The sequence below is a fragment of the Arvicola amphibius genome, chromosome 2 (assembly GCF_903992535.2).
Source record: "Arvicola amphibius chromosome 2, mArvAmp1.2, whole genome shotgun sequence".
NCBI lineage: Eukaryota > Metazoa > Chordata > Mammalia > Rodentia > Cricetidae > Arvicola > Arvicola amphibius.
Window position 1 is genome coordinate 146,386,576 of NC_052048.2, and position 27,210 is coordinate 146,413,785.

The 27,210-nt window shown below is 47.7% G+C and overlaps 1 protein-coding gene across 3 annotated transcripts in view; it reads right to left on the reverse strand.

Annotated features, from left to right (window-relative positions):
• Dpp6 (dipeptidyl peptidase like 6) overlaps window positions 1-27,210 on the reverse strand; it is a 655,432-nt gene that overhangs the window by 95,396 nt on the left and 532,826 nt on the right. For all 3 annotated transcript variants that reach the window (XM_038318722.1, XM_038318721.1, XM_038318723.1), the window contains one exon: window positions 539-693. In XM_038318722.1, coding sequence (XP_038174650.1) covers window positions 539-693 — 155 coding nt within the window. The remainder of the gene's footprint in view (window positions 1-538; window positions 694-27,210) is intronic.

Here is a 27,210-nt window from a genome sequence, read left to right on the forward strand (position 1 = left end):
TCCATGACTCCTCACACGGCTGGAATGGAAGAGAGAGTTCTCTGGCTCCTTCATATGACCCTGACCTCAATCACAGGACTCCTCACCCATAGCCTGGATCACCTCTTAAGAGCCCCACCACCTTGGGGTCTCAACATATGGATATTGGGAGACATAGTTCTCTGACCAGCAGTGATTATGGATAATTTAGCCTCTTCATGGCCCAGGAAGCCAGAACAGAGAGAAGTCCTTCTAACCTACCAGAAGTTGTATCTCATAGGGAGCCAGAAGTGCAGGCTTTTGGCCACCTAGAGTCACTGAAAGGAGGTGATGCATTTATTTTGCTTATAAGGACCTTAGACAAATAATCAATGGTCATTCAATTATTTAAAATCAAGTGAACCTGCTAAAAAACTCAACAAAGATGGGACTTTAATGTGACATGAGTGTTTACTGTGCAGCCGGCAAAGATGTCAGATTACAGGACCTCTACACATGGAACCAGTGGCTGAACGAGCTCATGAATGACTTGGGTTGACTGAACCCACTCTTTGCCTACCTTAGGGTAGTGGTAGGGCTTCACAGTGGGGTAGACAGAGCCTGTGTACGTCGGCAGCTCCATAACAGGAACCCGAGAATCATTGATGGTAGCATAGGCGAGCCTCGTGCCATCTGGTGACCACCAATGTGCGATGTGGCTCTTCAAAATCTCCTCTGTGGAAAAATAAAGCAGAAAATGGTGAGTAGAAGCAGATGCTGGGGAGATGGGGCTGTAGGGAGCTGCAGGGGATTACAGGGGACTGCAGGGAGCTTCAGGAGCTGCAGGGGGCTACAGGGGACTGCAGGGGGCTTCAGGAGCTGCAGGGGCTTCAGGTGCTGCAGGGGGCTTCAGGGGCTACAGAGGCTGCAGGGGGCTGCAGGGGCTGCAGGGAACTGCAGGGGGTATAGGGGCTGCAGAGGGCTTCAGGGGCTACAGAGGCTACAAGGGGAATGCAGGGGACTTCAGGGGCTGCAGGGGCCTACAGGGCCTGCAGGGGGCTGCAGTGGGCTGCAGGGCTGCAGTAGGCTGCAGGGAGATAGAGAGCCTGCAGGGGGCTACAGGGGGCTGCAGGGGGCTACACGGTTGCAGTGGGATACAGGGGCTTCAGAGAGCTGCAAGGCTGCAGGACCACAGTGGGCTACAGGGGCTGCTCCTGGGAGCTGGTCAGGGACAAGTGACACCTTGGGCCTGTGAGTCTACTTTCCTTCTAAGCTTTTTCATCTCGGTTTCCCTCACGGGGTTCAGAAGTGTCTGACACCACAGTGAAGCCTGGCATGATGAACCAAAGTTCAACGGAACACATGCTGGTTGCACGGAATTGGTTTTAGTATAAATTTGATACTTGGGCCTAAGGAGTACTTTGTTTTTGTTTTTTCTGCTTAACTGAGTAATCATTGGATTTTAATTATCTCATTTAATTTCCTGCCTTTTCCTGATAATATTTGATATTACAAAGCCCTTTCTCTGCTAAAGAGTGTGTTTGAGTTGGACTATTAAATAGCTGTAGGTGTGTGTGTGTGTGTGTGTGTGTGTGTGTGTGTATACAGGCACACATGTGCATATGCTGTGTGGTGTGTGTGGACACCAATGCACAATCTCACATGTTCTTTAAATGCTCTTTGCCTTGGTTTTTTTTTTTTTTTTTTTTTTTTTTTTTTTTTTTTTTTTTTTTTTTTTTTTTTGAGACAGTTTCACTAGTTAGCCCTGGCTGTCCTGAACTCACTAAGTACACGAGTCTGGCCTCCAGTTCACAAAGCTCTCTGCCCTGAACGCTGGGTTTAAAGGTGTGCACCACCATGCCCCGCTACACTCAGATATTTTTTTTCTATATGGATTCTTAGGATTGAACTCAGGTCCCTTTTACTGAGCCGACCCCCTCGGCAGGCAAACCATGATATCAATATGATTTTACAAAGGACGCCAGAGGAAACCAGTTCATGCTGTTGCGCGTTCATGAAGGCAGGCGGGGGTGGGGGGAGAAAGGAGAAAGGAAGCTATGGGGAGGTTCGGCCTTAGACAACACGTGAATATATGGGGGAGGTGGGGACCTGTGTGGCCACATGTCCTCTACCACAGAAGAGGAAGGAGGATGTGTCCTCAGGTCACACACGTGTCTCAGCCTTAAACCAAATCAGTTTCACTGGGTGGCTCTAAAGCAATATGGACCCATCCTAGAAAGGACAGAGATGGAGATGGGAGTCCAATCAGAAGTGTCCAATGTCTCTTCTAACACAGGCATCTCTAGTCACCAGACTTAGAGAGAAATGAACTTGGCAGGGTTAGGGAGAAAAAACCCTTTCCCCAGTTGTTTTTCTTCTGGGATAAGTCCTTGCCTACATAGTTCAGATCAGTCTTAAATTGGTGACTCTCTTGCCTCCACCTCCCAAGTGCTGGGATGATGGAGCATCCCACCTGCCCTGGCCCCTTCTGTGTTTTTAACGCATCTAGAGAAGATACTGTCCAAGTATTACAGGCCAGAAGCTGGAAATCAGCAACCCCAGGATCCTTGCTGGTATAGAAACAGACTCAAAGTATCAAGAGGTTCCTCTAGATTGTCTTTAAAGTGATGACTTCCGCAATGGTACAGGTGGGGTCCACTCAGGAGGCCACGGGCACCCCAACCTGCTCCTTGTACCTGGAGAGGTAACGATCCAATTCAGGAAGCTAAAGACACGCAGAAGGGGACAATTCATGTGTGTGCTCAGCTGAGAACAGAGGAAACAGAAATAGCTGGGAGCTACAGGCAAAGGCACGGAGGGGAAGATGCACTGGGAGGACTGGCCTGTACTGGTCTCAGGGCCTGCGGATGGAGAGCAGACCGTGGGGGTGAAGTTTATTGGGAGGACCCAGAGCTCACCAGTGCTAGCCGTACTGCCACTCAGGATACATTTCACAGCCCAGTCAGTCAGAGGACTTGTGAGTCTCTCGGAGAGCTGGCTGCATCCGAGGGGACTCTGATGGTGCAGTTTTTCTCTGCCTTCTCTTCCCTGGACTGATGACGGGAGTGAGGGTCATACTGGAGGAATTTATGAACCTCACCAAGGATCATTATCCTGTCACACACTTCTGCCCTGTCCTCCAGAGCACCTTCCCACTGGCTTCTGCAGCCCGTGCTGACTCCCTACCGCATGTGGCATAGCGTGCCAGGGATCCCAGCCTACTCTGGACTCTCAGACATGCAAACCTGTGTCAAGGTGACTTTTCACATTCAGGTCAGCCTGGGCCTGAGCACAGAGCCAGTCAGAGGGAGCTTAAGGGTTCAAGCCATAACCTGTCCCTCTATTTTTAAGTCCCCATCTATGAAATGAAAGCGCTCCGTGCAACCCCTACTCCAGCTGTGTTGGCATCTCACAGCACCTGTCCAGCTCCCTAGGGCATTTCTAGTGCACGTGAGGACACATAGGAAAGAGGGGAGAGAGAGAGAGAGAGAGAGAGAGAGAGAGAGAGAGAGAGAGAGAGAGAGAGAGAGACAGAGAGAGAGAGAGAGAGAGAGAGAGAGAGAGAGAGGGAGGGAGGGAGGGAGGGAGGAAGGGAGGGATGGAGGGGGAAAACACGGGCCAGGCTTCAGGGCTTGTAATTTTCCGGGTCTTCAGTAGCAGAGGGAGTGACTTTGATGTGCAAGATTGGAACAAGGTGGTTTAAAAAGGGCTTCACGCAGCATCACCTGATCTGCAGGAGCACTCATAAGGTGCAGTGAGTAATGAGCCTTTGTAGATGCTCTCTGGGAAACACAGCCACCTAAACGCAATGCACTGCACGGCCAGAAGGGAAGGGACCAATTTTGGCAGTCACTGTGGCCTAGCAGGGCAGAGCTGGGGCAGAAGAAGGAGGACCAGAGTCAGTTGAAGCTGCCGGGGTGCCTCATAGCTGGCTTCTGTTTCAGGATATCCAGCCCAGGCAAATCCAGTAGAAAGGTGGCTGGCCACACAGAGACATTGCCAACGAAGAGACAAGTACAGTCACAGCAAAGCCCCGGAGAGATGACACCTCTGCTCCTTCTGACTGAACCCAGAGTAGCCTCCCTAGATCGTTGGAAAGACAGAGTGCCAGTCTTATGCAAACCCTCTACCTCTCCCTCCTCCATCTCTCTGTGCACATCTCAATTCTAGACTGGTCCTCAGCCTGGTAGCAAATGGTATTTTAGCCTGAGCAGCACAGCCCAGGAGGGTCACACCCAGACAAAGAGGATGGACTCTCTGTCAATTCTATCACCAAGTGCCAGGGGGCAGTAAGGTCAAGCTCAGAGAGCATTAATGCCACGAAACATTCCTAGTATTGTGAGGAGGGTCAGTCTGCACACTCCTGCTGAACTACAGGCACTGGATGTTCTCTGCGGAAAGGGCAGTGAATTCTTTCATTTGGCAGAGTTTACCGCTCCCTCTACCCTCTTGCCCTTTGGCACACTGGTCTTTGGTGGTTTTTATTTGTTTTTCATGTTTCTGTGTGGTGGCTGCTCATGAAGCAAATAGTTAAGAGTAAGCCACTAAGAGGGAAATATGGGGGCAGATGGAACACTGACAGCGTAGCATCTTCCGAATCTTCTGCAAACACTTTTCCTAGCATCCCTCACCCAACGAGGCATCTGTGTAACTAAAGAAGCCAGATTTACTTTGGGAACAGAGACCTGAAGATAGGGGAAGAATCCCCGTTTCATCAAGAGGATCCAGTCCGTGAACCCTTTGCTTGGAACAAAATGAACAGCTTACGTTTCTGAGCAAGAACAATACCTTGGGAAGCAGGAAGATCTGTTTTTCTCTCACTTTCCTTGCTCTGTTGGGGGCACAGTTTCAGCACACACACACACACACACACACACACACACACACACACACACACACACACACACACACACATTTGAGGACACCAGCTTTCTCTGTAAGATGCAGGAGGAGGATATGTCCAGCTCGGCTGGTGGAACACAGGCTGGTTTCTCTGTTGCTGACAAAACCATCTGCAATGCTGTTCATTGTGCAGACTGCCTTCAGGGCGAGTCTAGTGGGAAAACGTCCCATTGGCTTAGGTGGTAGGGGTCAATGTTCTACAGCTTGCTTGGAGGTCTCATGTCACCACATGTGAGCAGTGAGAGGCAACGTGCAAACTTGTGAGATGCTGTGTGAGTGTGTGTGTGTGTGTGTGTGTGTGTGTGTGTGAGTGCTGTCTACCCCCACAAGGACTGTGACTCACGGTGACGTGGTGATGGGGAGGACCGTGTCCCCTTTCCTACACAAGCTCCAAAGGCAGCTTTGGTGCATATTCTGGGTCTGAGTGACTGACAGAGAAAAAAAGGAATCCTGACAGTGTAATAAGAGTGAACCTGGGGACACTAGGCTGAGCACGACAAGCTAAGCACGGGAAGACAAACTAGAAACCGCATGCAATCTCAATTCCATGTGGAATCTACGAAAGATATAGTAATAGAAACAGAGACAAGGTAGTGACCAGCAGCGTCCTGGCTGTTTCTTTGTCAACAAAACATAAGCAAGCGTTATCTGGAAAAAGGAACCTCAACTGTAGAAATGTCTCCATCAGATGCTCAGTAGGCACATCTGTAGTGCATCTTCCTGATCAATGATTTATGGGGGAGATCCAGTTCATTGTAGATGTTTTCATCCTTGGGCGGGTGATTTGGGGGTACTTAAAAAAACAGGCTAAACAAGTCATAGCGAACAAGCCAGTAAATCAGAGGTCCATGATCTCTGCTTTAGCTCCTGCCCCCAGACTCCTGTCCTGACTTCCCTTCACGAAGGACTGTAAACTGTAAGATGAACTAAACCCCCTTTTCCTCCCATGTTGTTTTTGATCATGGTGCTTTTTTGGGGGGGGGAGTAACAGCAATAGAAACTGAACTAGGATAAGAGGGTAGGATGAGGAGGAGTAGGGGCATGTGGGTCAAGGCTCCTGAGTCTCTGGTCAAGAGGATTAGAGACCTTTATTGCCTACTGGGATGACTGGAGCCACTAACACAACGTTCACATGCAAATGATCAAAAGGAGCGCTGAGGGGGTGCTCCCCCCAGGACACGCATGATGTCACCTATTTGCTAACTAGATTGATTTAGTAGTTCTACAGGATGGACAGATGTATGTACAGTTTTTACCTGTAAATCATAAAGCAATGCCACACAACACAGGACTCTATGGAGGCAAGTATGCTATCTGATCAAGTGGGCACTGGCATTGGGTCTGGCTGTATACAGCCGTGGCATCATACATGAAGTACACTTCCCAATTTGGGGAAAAAAATCTTAAATGGAGAAATAATAGGTTCCCTTAGAGCAGCATCACAGGTAGAACTGTGTCCCTAAAAGAAATGTAGAAGTTCTAATCCTACCTGTGTGTGACCTCACTTGGAAACAGGGTCACTGCACAGTGGTCATTACATGTCAACTAGGGTGAGGTTTTGCTGCAGAGAAGGACATAATCCAATATGGCTGGTGTCCTGAGGACTGGAGAGGTGACAGACATAAGGAGGAACATGCAGTGACAACAGATGCTGGAAGATGTGTCTGAAAGCCTGTGCTAACATTCCTGGTCAAAGACAGGGCATTCCACCTGCACAAAGCCCTGTGCCGTACGGGAGAGACAGATTAGAGTTAATAGCAAGCAACATGGGAGCTGCTAATTCCAAGTGATGCGGGTGTGATATGATCAGAGCAGACCATAGTGGACCTGGGGGAAAACAGAGATCCAAAGGAAATCAGGAAGGCAGAGTGCTGGGGCCTGGAAACTTACTCCCACCACCCCACCAATTCTGAGTTTAAAAAATCCATGAGTTATAGGTATACGGAAGGAAAAACCATCTACCAGCCCCTAAAGGCCACGTGTACCTATTCTGTGTCTAGACCCTGCACAGAGGACAAGGTGTGACAACGATTGCCCCTCTTTCCTGCTTCCTGCTGGCTGGAGTGTAGACAAGGGTGTGACACTGTGGTTTGGGCCTCAGAAGCCCCTAAGGTGGGAACCATCTGAGGATCAGGTTTTTCACTGGCCAGCTGGCTCTCCGGCAGTTAGGTACCATCCAGAACTGGACAGCTACTGCTAATTCCCAATGGAAGACAAGGCTGCCCGCTAGCAGCCCATTAAGGTCCCAGGTACAGTGTGTGTTCTTCTCCATCTGGCCAGCTCTGTGCAGAGGGCACTCACTGCTAAGGGACATGGAAAGCAAACTGTGCAGACCTGGTGGACAGCTGTTTGGGGACCACACCCAGCTCAGATGGGTGGGACTGATACCAAGACCCAAACCAATGGGCAGGAGGAAAGGTCCCTCACAGTGGCGAGGATGTGCAGTCCTCTCTGCAGCTGGGTGCAGGGGTCCCTGACCCACAGACCCACCATTCAAGTTCAGCTGGAAGTCAGTCTGAAGGTGGTTCCAAGTGCCACAGATATGAAATAGAAAGGGAAACAGGGAAGCCTGGGGACTTTTCTGGAAACAATCCTAGCAAGTGTCCCACAGTGACCCTTAATGAATACCTCATATGGTCTCTCCATGCCCACAGGTCCCATCTTCTGGGGCAAGGCAAAGTGAAGCCGAGAGGCCAAGGTCTGTTCCTATCTCATTAGGAACAGAAGAAACCTATTTGCTCCTAAACAGTCTAGAATGTTTGCTCTCTCTGACTCAGTGGGCTGGTGACATAGAAGGTAGGCCTGCACACTTACGGCTCCTCCCTCTGCAGCAGAGCCATTTCTAAATAGTTGGAAGTCAGGCAGCCAGTACAATAGACAGGGCACACACTGGCTTTTTTTTTTTGGTATGCCTTGTGAGCACAGGAGAGAGGAGCCGCCCGCTTTGCCAGGCTCAGCCCAATTCAAAGATGTCCCTGTCCAAGGTCATCCTAGTCACGTTTACTGAGAGCAACTTCAATGACAAATGTTTTGTGTAGGAAATATGAAGCTAAGGAGACACCTGGGCCAGGAATCCAGGTTCCTGTTCCTGGGCTGCCCTCAGCACTTGGGCTTTCCTTGATTCTTCATTTTTCATCTTTATTTAGTGGGCACTTGAGGGAGTTTCCCGAAGCCATGGCCCTGACGCCTTTGATTCATGGACCTTGTATTCAGATGGATAAAGGAGTGTCATGCACACATCCCTTTCTTTGTTCATCCTACCACGGCCTCACACATATAGTAAAGCTTTCATTCACACATCCATGTGGCATCCAGCCATCCGTGCACTTGGTGACAACCTAACACAGCAGACACCCTGAGAACGATGTAATAGCCAGGAGGCAGGAGGATCAGGGGTTCAGAGGCATTCTTGGGGACAGTGACTTGGAGAGCAGAGGTATTATTTTGAAGGCCTATAGTCAGGGCATGAGTATTGTGTTGGCTGACTGGTTCTGGTTGCTCCCTGAAAAACATGAGTATAGGTTTTAGTCCAAGGTCACATGTAACATAGAGGTCCCAGCGAGAACCCAGAAGAGGGAAGCTGGGAACTGCTTGGAGCTGGAACCGAAAGACTCAGGGCAGGGAGGGAGGAGGGGTGCAAGGCAGCCTTTGGCCTCTGGCTGCAGACCTGTGGGTGAGCCCATCGCCTCTTGTCACCACTCTGAGCTGGGTGAGAGGGACAAGTCACTTCAGGAAGAGGCTCCGCGCCTGCTTGAGGCTCGTATCACAAGGCGGCATCGTGCCTGCATCTCGTCCTCCCTGCCACACTGCATGTTGAGAGCGAATGTGAAGGAGCCATTAGAGCACAAGAGGGTCCTCACTGGGGGAGCTAATCAAGTGATAATCAAACATGTGAGGAGATTAGCTAAGAGAGGATCAGAGTGTGCCACGTGTGGCCTGCAGGCTCCTGTGGAGAGGGATGCGGTGCGCCTTGCCCATGACACTGGAGAAAGGAAACCGCCAAAGGCTCCCACTGCTGAGGAGGAAGTGGGCGGGTTTCAGTGATCTCACAAGGGCCACAGCTGACTTCTATCGCTGATTTTCTAAAAATAATTTTTATTACATTTACTTACACATTTGGGTGTGTATCCTGCCCGAATTTGTGCATGGGTGCATGTCCCAGAGAATGTGTGGAAGTCAGAAGACAACTTCCAGGAGTTGGTCCTCTCCTTCTATCATGTGAGTCTCAGGGACGGAGCTTAGATCATCAGTCTTGGTGGAAAGTGCTTTTCCCCGCTGAGCCACCTGGCCCGAGTGTTGCCCATTTTTATGTCGTTTGTGAGGAGGTATCTCCTCTGTAATAGCACAATGCAAGCAAGCCACTGCTGCTCAAGTGCTTGCCACGTTCCCTTCTGATGGTGGCAGCAGTAGCAGCGGTGGTAGTGGCAGTAGGGGCAGAAGCGGTTCCTCCTCCTCAGTGGGGCCTGTACACCCAGGGAGGTAGGATTGATTTGGCCTCTGGGAACTTCAGGGTCTTAACTCTCCTCCTACCTGTGAGCCCCTTTTGGGGCCAGGCAGTCAGGCAGCCAGCAGGAAGTGGCAGGCATTTGTGCCCAGGATGGACCAAGACTTGATAAATTATTCCTGAACTATGTCCAGTTTCCAGCAGAATGTTCCTTCCACATAATACTCTATCTTTGAAGTGACTGTAGTTATCCACCCAGAGATTGGTTTAGCATCTCAGGTAAAATGGACTGTCAACTCTGTAATGAATTTTCCTTTGCCTACCAATAAAATTTTCTTACTGGTGTTTTCCCAAAGCTGGCAATTCTCTTAATATGCACCAGAAAGTTAAAAGAGACAGGCTCTCAGATGGGAACTCTAATCCCAGGGACTCAGCTACCAGCCACAGTTTGTGTTTACCAAGGGTTTCTTACAAGGGCAGGCTTTCATTTTCATACTCTTATGAAAGACATATTTGATACAAAGCAAAATGATTGCCTTCAATTATAGGTACTATTTTCTTACCATTTGGCTCAGGCCTAAACACAATATCCATATCACACCCTCAAGGCTCAGGGATCTTTGCAGGTGAGTGCGTAGAAAGACTCTAAAAGCCAGAAGCAGTGGACAACCTCAAGGATGTAACGCTTTCTGCACACAGTGGAGCAGCTGCACACATGATGTCACAATGGTGTGACCACACGCACAAAAGTTGTGCAAGCTCAGGTCAGACAAAATCCCGGAATGGAGGGGGTTGGTGGGGATGAAGTCCTGCCCCCTAGTCAAGAAGCCATTGGTATTTGATAGCTGCTTGGAGAGTCAGTTTTTCTTTCTTAAAAATTTTCACTTGTTTTACATCCCAACTGCACGTTCCCCTTCCTCCTCTCCTCCCGTTCCCTCCCCCACCTCCTCTCTGCCTCCACTGCCCCATCCACTTCTCTGTTTCTGTTCAGAAAGAGGTAGACCCCCCATAGGTGTCAACAAAGCATGGCATATCAAGTTGAGGTAGGATTAAGCTCCTTCCTCTGATTTAAGGATGGGCCAAGCAACCCAGTATGGGGAATAGGTTCCCAAAGACCAGCTCAACTGTTAGGAATAGTCTTGATCCCACTGCTAGGAGTCCTACAAATAGAGCAAGGTACACAACTGTCATATGTATGTAGAGGGCCTAGGTTGGTCTCATGCAGGCTCCCAGCTGTTGGTCCCTATGAGCCCAGGTTAGTGGTTTCTGTGGGTTCCCTTGTAATGACCTTGAACCTTACCCCCCTCTGCTCACATCCTCCATCTTCCCTCTCTTCAGCAGTTTCCCCAGAGCGTGGCCCAGGCGTGGCTGTGGATCTCTGCATTTGTTTCCACCAGTTACTGGAGGAAGACGCTCTGATACAACTAGGGTAGTCACCAATCTGATTACAGGAGAAGGCCAGATCAGGCGCCCTCTCCACTTTTGCTAGGAGTCTTAGCTGGGGTTATCCTTGTGAATTCCTGGGGGGTTTCCCTGGCACCAGGTTTCTTCCAAACCCCGAAATGGCCCTCCCTATCAAGACATCTCTTTCCTTAATCTCCCTCTCTCCATTCCACCCCCAATCTGCCCAACCTGCTCCCTCACGTTCCCACTTCCCTCTACTCCCCCCCCCCCCTTCTCCAGTTTACCCAGGAAATCTCTTCTATTTCCCCTTCCCAGGGAAATCCGTGCATCCCTCTCTGGGTCTTCCTTGTTACCTAGACTCTCTGGGCTGTGGATTGTAGTCTGGTTGTCTTTCACCTTACAACTGATACCCACTTAGGAGTGAGTACATACTATGTACTCATACTCATTGTATTACTAGGTCTGGGTTACCTCATTCAGGATGATTGCTTTTTCTGGTTCCATCCATTTGCTTTCAAATTTAATGATGTCTTTTTTTATAGCTGAGTAGTGCTCCATTGTGTAAATGTACCACATTTTCTCTATCCATTCTTTGGTTGAAGGTATCTAGATTGTTTCCAGGTTATGGCTATTATGAATAATGCTTCTATGAACATAGTTGAGGAAATATCCTTGTGTTATGATTGAGCACCCTTTGGGTTTATGCCCAAGATTGGTATAGCTGGGTCTTGAGGTAGCTTGTTTCCCAATTTTCTGAGAAACCACCATATCGATTTCCAAAGTGGCTGTAGAAGTTTGCACTCCTCCTAGCAGTAGAGGACTATCCCCCTCACCCCACATCCTCTCCAGCATAAGCGATCATCAGTGGTTTTTATCTTAGCCATTCTGACAGGTGTAAGATGGAATCTCAGAGTCATTTTAATTTACATTTTCCCAATGGCTAAGGATGTTGAATAATTCTTTAAGTATATCTGAGTCATCTGAGATTCTTTTGTTGAGAATTCTCTGTTTAAATCTGTACTCCATTTTTAAATTGGATTATTTGGTATTTTGATGTCTAGTTTCTTGAGCTCTTTATATAGTTTAGAAATCAGTTTTCTGTCAGATGTGGGGTTGGTGAAGATCTTTTCCCATTCTGTAGGCTACCATTTTATCTTATTAACAGTGTCCTTTGCCTCACAGACACTTTTCAGTTCATGAGGTTCCATTTATTAATTCTTTTTGAGCCATCTCCAGTCCTGATAACAGTATTTCCATTTACTAATTCTTGATCTCAGTGTCTGTGCTACTGGTGTTCTATTTAGGAAATGGTCTCCCGTGCCAGTGTGTTGCAGGCTACTTCCCACTTTCTCTTCTCTCAGGTTCAGTGTAACTGGATTCATGTTGAGGTCTTTGATCCACTTGGACTTGAGTTTTGTGCAGGGTGATAGATATGGATCTATGTGCATTCTTCTGCATGAGGACATCCAGTTATGACAGCACCATTTGTTGAAGATGCTTTCTTTTTCCCATTGTATAATTTTGACTACTTTGAGGTGTGTGGATTTATGTCATGGTCTTTGAATCAATTCCATTGATCCACCTGCCTGTTTTTATGTCAATACCATACTGTTTTTATTACTATAGCTCTATAGTAGATCTTGAAATCAGGGATGGTGATACCTCTGAAAGTGTCTTTATTGTACAGGTTTTTTTTTTTTAGATATTCTGGATTTTTTGCTTTTCCAGATGAAGTTGAGTATTGTTCTTCCAAGATCTATGAAGAATTGTGCTGGAATTTTGATGGGGATTGCATTGAATCTGCAGACTGCTTTTGGTAAGATTGCCATTTTTACTACATTAATTCTACCAATTCATGAGCATGGGGTATCTTTCCATCTTCTGACATCTCCAATTTCTTTCTTCAAAAACTTGAAGTTTTTAATCATATAGGACTTTCCCTAGCTTGAGTTATCCCAAGATATTTTATGTTATTTGTGGTCATTGTAAAGGGTATTATTTCCTTGATTCCCTTCTTAGCCAGTTTGTCATTTGTAGATAGATGGCTACTGATTTTTTGAGTTAATTTTTTATTCAGCCACATCACTAAAGGTGTTTATCAGATGTAGAAGCTCCCTGGTAGAATTTTTGGGGTCACTTTTGTATACTATCATATTATCTGTAAATAAATTAAGTTTGACTTCTTCCTTTCCAATTTGTATCCTCTTCATCTCCTTTTGCTGTCTTATTGCTCTAGCTAGGACTTTGAGTACTATATTGAACAGATATGGAGAGTGTGGACAGCCTTGACTTATTCCTGATTTTGAGTCAGTTTTCTTTAGTGATGTGACCTCTGGTAGGTTGATCAAACTCCAGGGCAGGGCCATACCCTAAAGTAGTTGGCCAACACAAACTGTACTCAATGGGCTTGAAGTGAGGGGTTGGGTGGATCTGAGTAGAGTTGGGGGCAGCAAATATGGTCAGACTACATCCTATGAAATTCTCAAAGAATTAACAAAACATTATATAAGAATTAAGAATAAGATTTGCTTTTCTGAAGAACTGAAGAAAGGATCATCTAATACATACTTTCAAAGACAACCTAATTCAGCAGCATTTTCCCCTAATCAGACCAAGATGATCTGTATAATTATTCCCTAATATCAGTGAAAACACAATACGTACCAGACAGGAAATTAGGTTTCAAGGTTTATTAAAGAAAAGGTTAATTAGCTATAAATTATGAATGGCTCTTGGGTGGTTCCTGTGTCCTGCAGAATTGGCTCATGACTTACTTCTGGTTCCAATGCTGAAAGAACAAGAGTCTCCCCTTTGTCCTCAGACTGGTGTGAGGATTCCAAGTGAATGGGGACCTATTCCTGTCACATATGCAGTTGCAGGAGCACTGGTGTCATCCACAGACACAGGATGTTCCCTCGCTGTGGAATGTGAATGGGAACCAGCAAAGCAAAGCACACCCTGGGCTCAGCTCAACTCTTCTCAACTGTCCAGTCCCCACTCTCTGCCCTCCTCTCTGTTTCCTGGGGTCACATGGTGGACAGTGTATTACACTCAAGAGGATGAAGTTCTGGTTCCAAATGGGAACATTAGAACTACTCTACTCTAAGCTAAGACTGTGTCCCTAGGCTAGGTAACCTAGTCTCAAATTCTAGCTGTACTCATAATAGTGACACCAAACAGGAGGTGACAAAGTCCTTATCAACTGTAGTATTCCTTTGACAATAACAACAGCGGCTGTCTCTACCATCTGAGGAAGGCAATTACATGGGCCTAATGTTAGGATAATGCTGGTGGTAAATCAGTGACCTCTCTAGGCATGAGGTGACAGTGGATCAGTGTCACAAGCAGAGCCAGTGTCCCCTCTAACCGTAAAGTGACAGTGGATCAGGGTCATGGACACACCCAGTGACCTTCCTAAGAGTGAGGTGGACAGAGGATCAGTATCACAGGCACGACCGGTGTTCTCTCTAACAGTGAAGTAACAGTGGGCCAGTTTCACAGGCCCACCCAGCAGGTTAGCGTCACAGGCGCATTCAATGTCCTCTCGAAGGGTGAAGTGGGCAGTGTCAGGGTCATAGGCACATTCAATGTCCTCTCGAAGGGTGTCACAGGCATATCTTCATTCATCACATGATGTCACATTCTCAAACTGCACAGTCCCATACAATACCCATCCATCACCACCTTCTAACTCCAGCATCCTGATCTGAGTTCCACACCGCTACTTAGACATAGTGACAATGAGTGAGCTTGAGTCTGGACAGGACTGGGAGCAGGGATGTGGGTGCAGCTGCTAAGAATCCAGCCATTTGTGGACGGCGTGCTCTACAGGACAGTCCTCAGCTCCTTTGCTGACTGTCCTCTGTATCAGAGTGATGTCCTGGAGAGATTCCTCCCCAGCTAGAGGGCAAATGGCCAAACCATACAGGCTGTTCTGTGAATGATTCCAGCTGAGCTAAACTGAGGGCCACAGCTGTTTTTGGTCTCCCCTAGTCTCCAGAACAGCAGAGGCACAACCTGATTTGTCTCCATGTCCACAACAGCACCTCACCCCCAGAACCTTCTAGCTTTCTAGACCCAGCCTGCACCATCTGTGTTCAGAACCGGCCTTAACTGAGAAGCACCTGCTACAAATGCAGCCTTTGAAAGCGCTCTGCAAACAGCAAAGGCTCAATAAGCATTTTCAGACAAACAGAAGCATGGGCGGAGCAACCACGCGGTGCCCAGCTGGAGGTCTAAGGAAGGTTTTACAGTGCTCTGATGAACTGCATTGCCAGCTGCTTCCTGTAGAGGGTGGAGAATGCACCCAGGAGTGACACCCAGGGTGGGCATGGTGGCCTGGCGCACACCTTTAATCCCAGCACTCAAGAGGCAGAAACAGCAGGATCTCTGAGTTTGAGGCCAGCTTGGTCTACAGAGTGAGTTCCAGGACAGCCAGGGTTACACAGAGAAACTCTGTCTCGAAAAACAAGGCAAAAAAAGCAGAAGCAGCAGCTAACCTGTACCTGTCCAGGAGTTCCCAGCTCAATCATGTTCCCTCTGTTTTGCCCCCAAATGCTGAAATTCTAGAACCTTCTCTGGCTTCTACAAAGCACTGTGGGGAGAAGGACTTTCCCCTTAGATAGGGCACACAGGGCAGACGGGGCAGGAGTGTGACGGTGCTGATGGGCAGTTTCTGTGTAGGGGCTCAAAGTGTCTCTGCTGCTTTCAGTAAGGCAAGGTTGCCATTATGGTCTCTAACCTCTCTTCCAGGACGTCTGTTCCAAGAACACTTGACTGGAGCCATCAGGGGTTAGTGACACAGAAACCACGAGATCCTGCAAGGCTGAGGGAGCAACATTAAATGACATCTGTCCAGTTTCACGGGACTCAAGCCTGGGTTGGAAAGGGCTGCCCGGGTCTGGTTTTCCCTCTGTTCTGTGGAGTCATTTCCAAGGTAAAGACAGAATATCGAGTTGTACTTTAGAGGAACAGGGGTTTATCTGGCTCTTTGAATAAACTTTCTATTTGTTTTGTGATGGTTGGCAAAAAATGTCAACTTATTTTGATAGTGGAAGCAACAGCCAGAGTGAATTCTCCTTTGCTTAACTCTAAATAGCATAGAGGATCCTAAACCTGAACCATGGCGTGAAGCATTTGCCCCCAGCATACCCTGGCTAAGAGAAAGATGTAACTCTAGCTGCCGGAGGTACTGTATGAACAAATCACCCCAGGAGAAAAGTTTACAGCACACTACCTCTCTCAGGGAACCACTGAGGCAGAAAGGAACAGTTAAGCTTGGTTGGGGTGGGGAGGCGAGAGGATCTCACAATGGAAAAACTTGGCTACTAAGCACCCCCCCCCCCCGACTTACTAGTCTACCAAGAAAGTCAGGGTAGGGAGATTCTGTGTCTCTCCCTCTCCCAACCTGGAGTTGCCCTTCTCACATAGGAGGGCCTTAATGTTCTCATCAACACACCAAAGGAGACACTGGGGACTTTGTGGAGAGTCCCAAATCTTATTAATGTTTTTGGAACTCAGGTCCAAAGCAGAATGATTATTCTACTTAGTCATGCCCGTTCTCTCCCGCCTCTAGATGCTAAAACTCTAGAACATTCTCTAGTTACCACTGAAAACTCTTACATATGCCAGGCTTGTTTTTTTGCCTGAGCATCCTTCTTTCTCTGTTTAAATGCTGCATACACCCGTCTATCCTCAACTTGGAATCAAACACTGCTTGGCTGTGTCCTTTTAGCCTCATTGCAATCTAATGAGATGGGAAGGGCCGTGTCCCCAAGTCAAGCACACGTGCTTTCCTACTATAGCAGTGAGTGAGCATTTGTGAGACGCAGGCATGTGGCAATACTATCAGAACCTTTTGAGTGACCTGGGGACGGGCTCAGGGAGTTGGCAGCTTGTTTAGTATTGGGATATGTGAAGTCCTGACCCAGAGTCCCTTGTGGAATCCATTCGACCACGGCATAGTAATGATGATGGAAACTTCTAGTAGGAGGAGCCTAAGCCAGTCACCCCCAATCACAGGACAGGGGTGGGCAGAGCTTGCTTGGTCTTTTGCTTTCTGCTTGTGTGCAAATAAGAATGTGGTTTCCCTGCTCACCTGTGAAATTCCATTCTGTTGTGTGGCTCAGCACAGGAGAACCTATCTGCCTGTCTAGTTTCAGCTTTGCAGATTGTCATTTTTAATGAGGCATGAGACAGACCCAAATAGAGTGGAGTCAGTGAGGTGGAGTTAGGCTCGCCCTACAGGACTCAGCTGTTGCTATAATGGCTTGTACAGCCCTCCTTCTACCCAAGCACCCTTCGAAATCTGGGTCCAAGAAAAATTGCAAAGTACATAAATAACACGCCTGATAGCTCTGTACTTGGAAATAAATGGCCTCCTTCTAAATATGGAAAATCTTATTTATTCTTGCTTGCATCTGCTGCCTTCTCCTGACACTAAATCCAAGGTGCCGGGAGCAGAATTTAATGGGGGGGTTAAAAAAGAAATCAGAGAACATTAAGCCAGAAGGCAAATGCAGCTTTTTACCTCGCGAGGCTTGAAGTCTCTCATGCTAATCAGTACTGTGTCATTTGCATATTACACAGCGCCAGCAAGGCTCATTATCATCAGAGATCAGCAATTCTCACAAATCAGCTCCCCAGAGCGCTTAGTCGCTTCCGCGCATGCCTAAGGCAACCACCAGGCGGCAGCATCTTTATTTTGCATTCCTTCGCTGAGGTTGTTTTGGTTTTCTTACAGAATTTTCACCTTCCAGGCCAGCCACACTGTGCGACAAATCCAAGGACACTCAGGAGTGCCTTAATCGGTAGCCTCTTTTCCTCTTAAGGCACTGGCAGGGGTGGGGAAGTGGCGACAGGCAACCTTCTCTGTGACTGGAGACACTTTGAATGAGAATTTCCCTGGAACAACGTCTACCAGGCTGGGCTGAAGTGCGTGGCTTAATCTGTCTCCTCTTGCTTGTTTGAGATAGGGCCCCATGTAGCCCAGGATGGCCTCCAAGTGATTATACAGCAGAGAATGGCTTTGAGCTTCTGATTCTCTACCTCCCAAGTAAGTGTTGGGATTACAGCACCGTACCGGGTTCTGTGTAGTGAATCCACTAGGGCTTTCTAGCTGAGCCACCTCCCAGTTCGATATTCTCAGATGTCTATGTATCACCAGGGCGAATCAGGGACCTGGGGACGGCCCACCGAAGAGCCACCCACCCACTAAGCATGGCGACGTGGCTATGTTGCACCAAGAAACAGGGTCTCTATCCTCCTCCTCCACAGGGAAGTAACTTGAAATTCCATGGATGCAAAAAGCAAGAGTGACACTGACCCCCTCACATGAGACCTGCCAAGATCTCTTCAAAGCAGATCCACTGAATCCCATACACCCCTCCCTTCCTTATGCCTGCGGGGATCTCAGGGCATACAGACAGCTGTCGTTTTCTATGAGAAGCGGAGGCAGCATGGAAGCCCATCTGCAGATGGCTGGGTCCAGCAGACCAAAAGGTCCTATTACATGCTCTCCAACTGCCCTCTAGGCTCTATCTGTCCCTCCTGGTGTGTTTTCCAGACTCAGCTTCACACTCCCATGAAGCAGAGTAGGAGTGGAAATCTCTGGAAGGGACACATTAAATTCGCGCCTCTGGTACCCTGGAGTCAAGTGGGCAAGATTCAAGGGAAGTCCCAGAACGGAGCCCTCAGCAGGATCTATCTCACTTTCCACCCGGACTGCTTCAGGGGGCTGCCAGCTGCAGCTGGCGACTGCCCCCATTCCATTCATCTCTGCCTTATTCTTTCCTAATGTGCATGGTCGCTCAAAATGGCAGGCTCTGCCCTCTGAACACTGCCAAAGCTCAGCTTGGCTGCGGAGTGAGACGTTGAGGGGCTCTGACACACTGAGTATCTTGCTGGAGCGGAGGTCAAGCCTTAGGGTTGCCCCTATGTCCCTAAGCCCCCATTCTCCTAAGCCTGAGTACCCTCTCCAGAGCTCCCAAATGCCCAGGCCTGGATAGAACTAGTGAGAATCTCTGACTATGTGGACAGACTGGGACACCTAGCGGCCACTGTTGGAGGAACCAAACCTCGCTTAACACAGCTGTCAGATTCCCAAGATGGGGTGTTATGGGGACAACCACTTTTTTTTAAGCTGAGCCCCCTTTTAAATCTCTGTATTAGGATAACTTGTGTTGGGTCACACCTCCCAGGGTCCAGACCTGAAGTCATAATAAAAGACAAACACAGGAAGAGTCTGGAAAACATGTCCTGATCATACCTTGATCGAAAGAACTATGGAATAATTTAAAAGTCTTTTGGCAGACTACCTCTTGGATTAATGGGTGGATGGTTGCCTGGTTTTCTAATTTTCATTCTATAGTCTCAAGTCAGGATATATCATTTTCTCCAAAGTGTATATGCATTGGGGATGCACGCCATGCAGTCAGGGTGTGGCAGAATGCCATCTTACTACATAAGCTTCATAACTACAGGTGTGGGTGCTGTAGAACCATCGTTTTCCATGGTAGGAATGGCAGCCAACAGCTGTAGCTCTGGAGATGACAAATGCCTGTACTACGCCTGAGTGACAGACAGAAGTTGATATATGTGGTTTGTCTTGCTTCCTAGTCGGGAATGACTGACCACTTTCATTGAGGGAAGGGTCCATGGATTCTCTTTTCTTTCCTTCCTCCTCCCTGTTCACCAAGTACCCATGTTGTTGAGCCCCACTGGCTAACCAGAGGCTTGGAATCATGCAGAAACTTGAAACACAATTGAGAATGAGAGCCACAGTAAATGCCTCTAGCTTCTCCAGGGATGCATCTTGTTACCTGAATTTCTCACCCCTTACTTGGCTGAGATACAGGAAACCTGCAGGGGTGGACAGGTTAACACATTGAATGGATGCCCTGTGTTTGGGAAAAGGGGGTCAAAAGTATGGTTCTGAGTAGATCCATTGAGACGGGCTCCAGGTGAGTGGAGGCATGGTACTAGAACTCCATTCAGGGTGGCACAGAGTCCCAGACCTTTGTGGAGCAACACCTCCCAGAAATGACCTCTGGTAACATCTATTTAAAATTCCAGCCCCTTTCAGGCTTGGTACCCACAGAGCTATCTGCTTTTCTTTTAATGAACTGATTACTTGATGTATTTATTTCTTTAGAAAGAGAGTGTAGGTCCTTCCTGTTGGGGGGCAGGTCAGCAGGTGACCTGTAGGACCCAGGGAGGCAGGAATCTGCACCTGGCTGCTCAGCACCTCTTCGGAAAACCATGTACCTTGTGCATGGCCCAGGTCTACCATGTCAGAGTTCCCTTCTGCCTCCAGAGATATTCAGTAGAACTAGATATTCTAAAACCAAGAGGCATGAGCAAAGACCTCCATCACTACATGGTGTGTCCCTGACACTATAGATAAGGAAAGCAGTAGAAATTGGAGCTTAGAGTCAGAGTCCACCACAGTGAAGCGTCTACAATGAGAAAAAGAAAGAAAGGCTAAAGAAGCAAAGGAACAGTGAACAGAATAATTAAGGCTAGAGTCCAGCTCATCAGCCTCCAGGCAGCAGATGTGTCTTGGGTAGATTTTAAATTTCACCATGCTACCCCAAGGTGCAGACATATCTGTCTTATTCCCGAAACCCATGCATAATTTAAAAGCCTTAAAACTATAAGCATTGAGCACACATCATTTACCCAATGCTCTTGAGATCGAGTAATTAACTGTCAGCAAGGTTTCTTAAACCTAAAGTGTGTGCCCTCAGATTTCTCTTCTTTTACAAATTCAAACAAACCATCTATGTAGGTTGAGTCAAAATGATCGGCAATCTTTCTAAAACACTCGAAGTCTGTATTGGCTTGCATCAAATGTAGGCGCAGCCTTGATTTTCAGAACCGGAGGCTGGCAGTTACCCCATTTGCGTGCCACACGGCAGCTGCTGAGGCGGTGTCCTGCTTGTCTTTGCGGATGATGCCCATTTGTCTTTCTGGCAGTTGGAAGGATGCTTGCTAGGTCCCACCCGCTACATTAGAGTTGCAAAGGAAGACACACAAGGTGTGCGAGGCGTTTGCACATCTTCTCCCAGAAGAGTTAATGAAAGCTCAAGATCTGGCTTGCCCCCCAGGCCATTATCCTCGACTCATGACACAGAAAGCGGGTTTGCAACAGGATACTATAAACCTTACCCCTCCTCATCCCTCAACGTCTTTCTGCTCTTTGTCTGGGTGGCCCAGTAGGGAATGAGCCATCTCCAACTTCAGGGCACTACACCATTGGTGCACTGGGAGAGCAATGCAAGCCTCTTACCACGTCCCCCCAAAATCCCTACCCTCAGAACAACATCTCAGCCAGCTAGTCCCTGGATTCCTGCAGACGTTGTAATCCGAGCCTGGCTCTCTCTAACTGTCCCATTGATTTTGAGATTCTGTAACTTCTCTCCAGTAACTCCATCTTCTGTCTGGGTCTCTAGATTGGGTGTCCATTGTTTTCACGAACGAACACTGGCCGTGGTGGATTCTTGAGTGAATGCAATCATTTGATTTAAAACACCCTCTCACTGGTTCATAGTTTGATCTCCTGGCTCCCATATCATTGTGCTATCTTAAAGAAAGGTCCTTAGTAGGGTCTGCATGGAGGTGGTAGATTAATAGGGGTGGGCCTTTGAAGGCTATCACCACATTATGGTTCTGGCATAACTCCCTCTGCTTCCTGGTGAAACACAGTACACAGGTTCTTTGCCGAATGCTCTGACTGCCATAAAATGGAGTTGCCCAGCCCTTCCCCACTATGATGGCTTCAAATCACTATGAAAACACAAACCAAATAAACCTTGCTTCTCCCAAGGCGCTCCTGTCAGGTGTATGGTCACAGCAATGTAAAAGCAACTGACACAGACAATTTGATACTAGAGCAGCAGGGTTGCTGCTGGGACTAAATAGCACAGTGAGTTTATTCAGCCTTTGCAGGTGACTCCCAGGAGGAGCTAGGAAAAGTGTGGAGACCAGTCTGGAGGAGCTCTGGCATCCTGGAAGCAGAGTCTGCCAGGTAACTGATTGAACAGGGTCTTCAAAAGACCAATGTCTGATGGAAACACAGACAGGAAAGACCGCTGGAGAAGCTTCAGACGGAAAAAGGGCTCCCTGGGGACCCGGGTAGGAGGCTATTTTTATTGTGTGATGGCAAAGAATCTGGTTATGCCTGACTGTATCCCGAAAGCTTGAGTGAGGTTGGATTTAAAAGTCACTGAGAAATTAATTTTTCAGAGGAAATTTCCAGGTAGAATAATATTTGGTATGGTTATTACTGCTGCCTTTAGCAAGATATATAGTGATAACCCCAACAAAACATGGAGTAGAAGGATTTGAGAATGAACCAGGGAAAGAGCGTGTTTAATGCAGACAAAGCAAGCATCAAGCGCAGACAAAACGGCAATGCTTGTCTGTGCTGGCTAGTCTTATGTCAACTTGACACAAGCTAGAGTCCTAAGAGAAGAGGGAGTCTCAGCTGAGAAGATGCCTCCATATGATTGGGCTGTAGGCACGCCTATAGGACATTTTCTTAATTAGCAACTGATGGGGGAGGGCCCAACCCATTGTGGGTGGAGTCATCTCTGCCTTGCTTGAGTTCCTGTCTTGACTGCTTTTGATGATAAATGGTTAAAAGGAAGTGTAAATTGCTTTTGGCCGTGGTGTTCCATCCCAGCAACACAGCCTAAGAAAGACACTGTTACAAAGATCAGGGCTGCTGAAGAGTCACTCTGTCTGTGCTGGGATGGAAGAAAGGGGTGCTGAAGACAAGACCACACCGGTTGACAGTTCCAGGGCACAACAATGAAAGACTCATTGGGAAAGAGAGTGCTTCCAGGGTTTGGTCCAGGCTCTCTTTGCTATCTTCACAACTCTTCTTTTGTAATGGTAATTTTTAACCTTGGGCAGCCCACAGCTGAGAGACTGTTTTGAATCCCAACACTGTTGAAAAGTGTTAAGACCTGTTAAGACTTGGTGCTCTTGAAGTTGGATTGGCTGCATTTAGTATTATGGGATGACCATGAGCCGATGGGGGGCAGGGAGGAATCTTACCGTTTGACTGTGAAATTTCCCTACCTGTTCTTATTTGGAATGGTCTGTCCCTATTTTGAAGGCAGTACATCCTTTGAGGTGGGGCCTGGCTGATAGAAAACATGCCTTTGGTCCCAGTCTGTTCTTTCTGGTCTGCCATGATGTCAACAGCCACATGCCCAAATGACCCTTTGTCCTCTTGCTGCTCTGATCAGATATTTTGCAGAATGGTGTCTCAAGCTTGTTTATCCCCTTTTCTGAGCACCTGCTCCATGGCACTCGGGCACCCTGGGGGCATACGGCACATCTAGAGAATGAGTTACGAGCAGAAGTATCTTGCCATATTGAGCCCTAGCACCTACTATCCAGCCTGTATCTCCCTAGAGCATTCCCTTGTCCATAATGAGTCTGTGATGCCTGTGATCCTGCTTGACCTTAGTGCCATCCTGATCTAGGGGACTTGAGTGACAAAGGGTGACAAAAGTACTTAGTTTTTTAAAATTAAAATTTCTATCCTCATGTCCTTCTGTGTGTGTGTAGCTGGGTGTGTGTGTGTGTGTGTGTGTGTGCGTGTGTGTGTGTGTGTGTGTGCGCATGTGTGTGTAGACCAGAAGAGGGCAGTGGATCCCTTGGAGCTGTAGTTACAACTGTTTGCGTCACTGCATGGGTGCTGGGATCTGAACGCCATTCTCATGATAGAGCTCTTCGCCCTGAACCACCTCTCCAGCTCCTGAACTTTGTGGACTTAAACTTCAACAGTGTGTGTGATCTATTCCTGCTTGCTTTTGTCAGTCCGGCTGAACACACCGCTCCTCTAGCCTGGCTCTCGTACTTGTTCTAGGAGTCAGGGATGAGAATGCTCAGTTACAGGTTATCCTGGTCTTTCAGCTCTGAGCTTCACAGAAAACTCCCAACTAGATTTCCAGCTCCCTCCAGGACTTTTAGGCCAAACTCTCCTAATTGCCTCTTTTTGTGTGATCTGTGAGCTAAGAATTGGTGTGTGTGTGTGTGTGTGTGTGTGTGTGTGTGTGTCTGTGTATGCAAGGTGTGTGGATATGTGTATGTTCATATGTGTGTATGTACACATGTACAGGTGCACAGGTGCGTGTTCACAGGTGCATGTGTGTATGTGGACGTTTGAGGTTAGCATCTGTTGTCTTTCTTGACTGTTCTCCACCTTCCATGTTGAGACAGGGCCTTTCTGTGAGCTGCAACCCTCTGATCAGCTAGCTTGCTCACAGGGCACCCCACCCCCTCCCCATCTCTACTTCCAAGTGCTGGGATCACAGACAGCCTCCATGCACAGCTGGCATTTACATGGGTCCTCTGAGCCATCCCCCAACCAAACTCAGTTGGTTTTATGCCTTTTAATAGGTGAAAAACAGGATGCTGATTTAATAATGTTGGAGGATTACATGGAAGCAAATTTCATTGTCCATAAATAAAGGATTTTTTTTTTTTTTTGGCACACTGCCACATCGTCTGTTTTCTCAGGGTCTATGACTGCTTGGTCCCTGGAAAACCAGAATCGAGCACCGTCAAGTCATCACCTGCCAAACTCAAGCAATTTATTATCAGTCTGCCTACAGAAACAGCTGGCTCACCCGGGACAGATGTTCCAAACTCCACTCTAGCTCCCTCGCTCTGTAATTCTTTTACGAAAGAATCAATAGCCGCGGACAGTCTTTAAGGAAAACTTGGATGAGGTGAGAACGCTGTGTCATCGCGCAGTGTTCCTGTGATCTCGGAGCAAAGAGCGGTGCGTGGGAAAAAGAGTCGGTGTCACTGAAGACTCCCATTTCAGTTTTGGGCTTGTGGAAGTGAAAGGGTGGAAAGGCAAGAGGGGAGGTGATGTGGGGGAGGGGCCAGAGAGGGGGCATTGGCGCAGGACAGCTGAACAGCAACGAGGACCCTGGCTGTCCTGTCTCTGGACACCACTGCCACATTGTACGCTGTGTCCTGGTTTTGATTTCCTGCCTTCGTCCATTGCTCTTAGGCTGACCTGTGTGAAATCTAGACACGTGAATCTGGCTGGCACCGGTTCAGAGAAAGCAGAGGAGCAAAGAACCACCATCTCACTCTGGTCACTCAGAAGGCGTCTCTCCTGAAGGCTCTCACCTTTTTCCTCTGTACTTCCGCAAGACACTGTCCCCAGGCTGTCAGAGCTGAGGCCAGTTGCTGGACGGAATTGGAGGCTAGAGCAGAGCCAGGCAGGGAAAACAATTTTCCAGTTTCATTAGATCCTAGCTGCAATAAGCCTCTTGCTTAAACCATAGCTAATCCAGTTTCCCTTTGCTCTGCTCTACGGCATGCACCTCAGAGGGCGGAGGGCGGAGAACTCGGTGAGTGCTGCTTACATTGAGATATTTCCATTATTAATTTTCCTTCCACAGCCTCCTCTAGACATCACAGGTAGAGCCAATATGGTGCTCAAAATATCGAATTTCTACAATTGATCATAAGGAACGTTGGGCTCCAAAAGCCAGCAGCTGTCAGTGACCAAGAAACAGTCTATTTGGACAGGTCAAAACCAGGGGGAGGGTTCAAAACTAACTTCAGTCTCTCTGTAGCTACTATAGGCGTGGGAGAGGACACCTATGGCCACATGGCCACGTGGGCTCTGTCCCTCCACATTGCTTCCCCGAGAACTGCAGAAGGCCATGTTGGCGGGAAGGCACCAGGCACAGCTACTCAAGAGTCACAGTGAGCATGCCCCTGCCACACCTGCCTGGGCAACATGGCTCTGTCAAACAGTTTCTGTTGATCTGATGCCATGTTCCAGGCACCTAACCTGCCCTGGAACAGTAAGGTCATCCACACCAAATCTGGCTTTTTTTTTTTTTAAAATTAAGTAAATATCCTCTAGGCCATTTTCTCAGGTCCTGGCTGCCTCAGACTTCTTATGGCTTCAGGCTGTGTTCTGTAGACAGTTTCTCAAGTTCATGGCCTCTTGGCCCTTCCCCATCCTTTCAGATGAACTGTGGTGAGAGTTCCTAGCCCTATACACAGGGAGAGAGAGGCCATTCTCACGGCCCCAGGGTATCTGATTCTCTCCAGACATGACCACTGTATAAGAGAGGCGTGTCTTTGAGCACCCATGCTAGGACTGGGTCCTGTAAACTCTGTTTAGCAGTGGAGGAATGGATCGTTGGTTCCTCACTTAATAGGAACATTAAGGGACTTAAAGGCTTGCCATTAGAACACTACCAGCAACAATTCTGTGTTGGCCCTCACTCGCTCATGCTCTTGATAAGGATGAAAATGAGCTGACAGTACTTTATAAATAAAGGGTAGCAACCAGCTCTGTAACCATGGCAACAAAGAACCTTTGTAAAAATTTGGATAGTTACAACTCTCCGCTCAGACACTCCCACACTGCGAACATTTTGAATTACTAAGCCCTGTTGAGGGCACAGATTCCTCATGGAACATTTCTCTACGGCGTCAGAACATTCTAGTAACACCTTCAATTTAGTTTATGGAGAACCAAGTTCAGTAAAACTACAAACTGCCGATTCTATCAAGTTGTCTTTTTCTTTCCATTAAACCATGATTCCATTACGCGACACGACATTTCCTCACAGGATAAAAGCTAGTCTCTGTTCCCTCCAAACCCTGGAAAGTCACACAGAAGATGGTGTGGGGGCACATAGCCAGTCCTGAGCTTGAGTTTTGGCTGGTAGGCTACTGGCAGGAGATCTTTCTGCTCAAGGGGTCGAGATTCCCAGAAGCCCCCATGCTTTCTGCGTCTCTCCTTCTGTCTCCAGCATTCTGAAGGGTTCAATATGTCTGAGGCTCTTTTTGGGAAACAAAAATCAATGCGCTGTCTTGCTGCCAATAAATGCAGATTGCAGGATGTGTCTCACTTACTGCATCTTAGCCATTTCTCAGAACTAACCCTTCCAGGCAAGCGGGCCCTCTGCAAACATTCAGAGTCTGATTTCTCCCACCCACCCCCAGCCTGCTCTGAAGCAGGAGGCTGGAAATAAAACAGTTAAGTCACTGATTAGGCCAAGGCAATCTTTTAAGTTTATTCTCCTGTTATTAAAAAAAGGACACAATATCCCCAGGGCTCCCAGGTTCCCAGGTTCAGAAGTCTGAGCATCAGCATGTAGAACCATACAGGGAAGAAGGATAAGCAGATTAAGCTGCCTCATCTCAGAGAGACTGATTTGAAATATTTGAGTCTCTGTTAACATATCTATGTGATTTCTTGTAAATGCCTTGAAGAAAAGAAAGAATCCTTTTAATGGATTTGCTAAAGCTAAGCTTAACTTGAATGGCTAAGCAATGATTTTTTTTTTTAATTTTTTCTCTTTGAGATACTGAGGAAGATGTTTCAGACCTCCTGGCTATGGATGCTATTAAGGAGATTAGTTACAGAGTGAGCCAAGGCTTTTGCAGCAAGACCCAAGGCCCTTCTCTGCGGGGCCCTCAAGGAGCTTAGTTTGCACTGGCCTCCC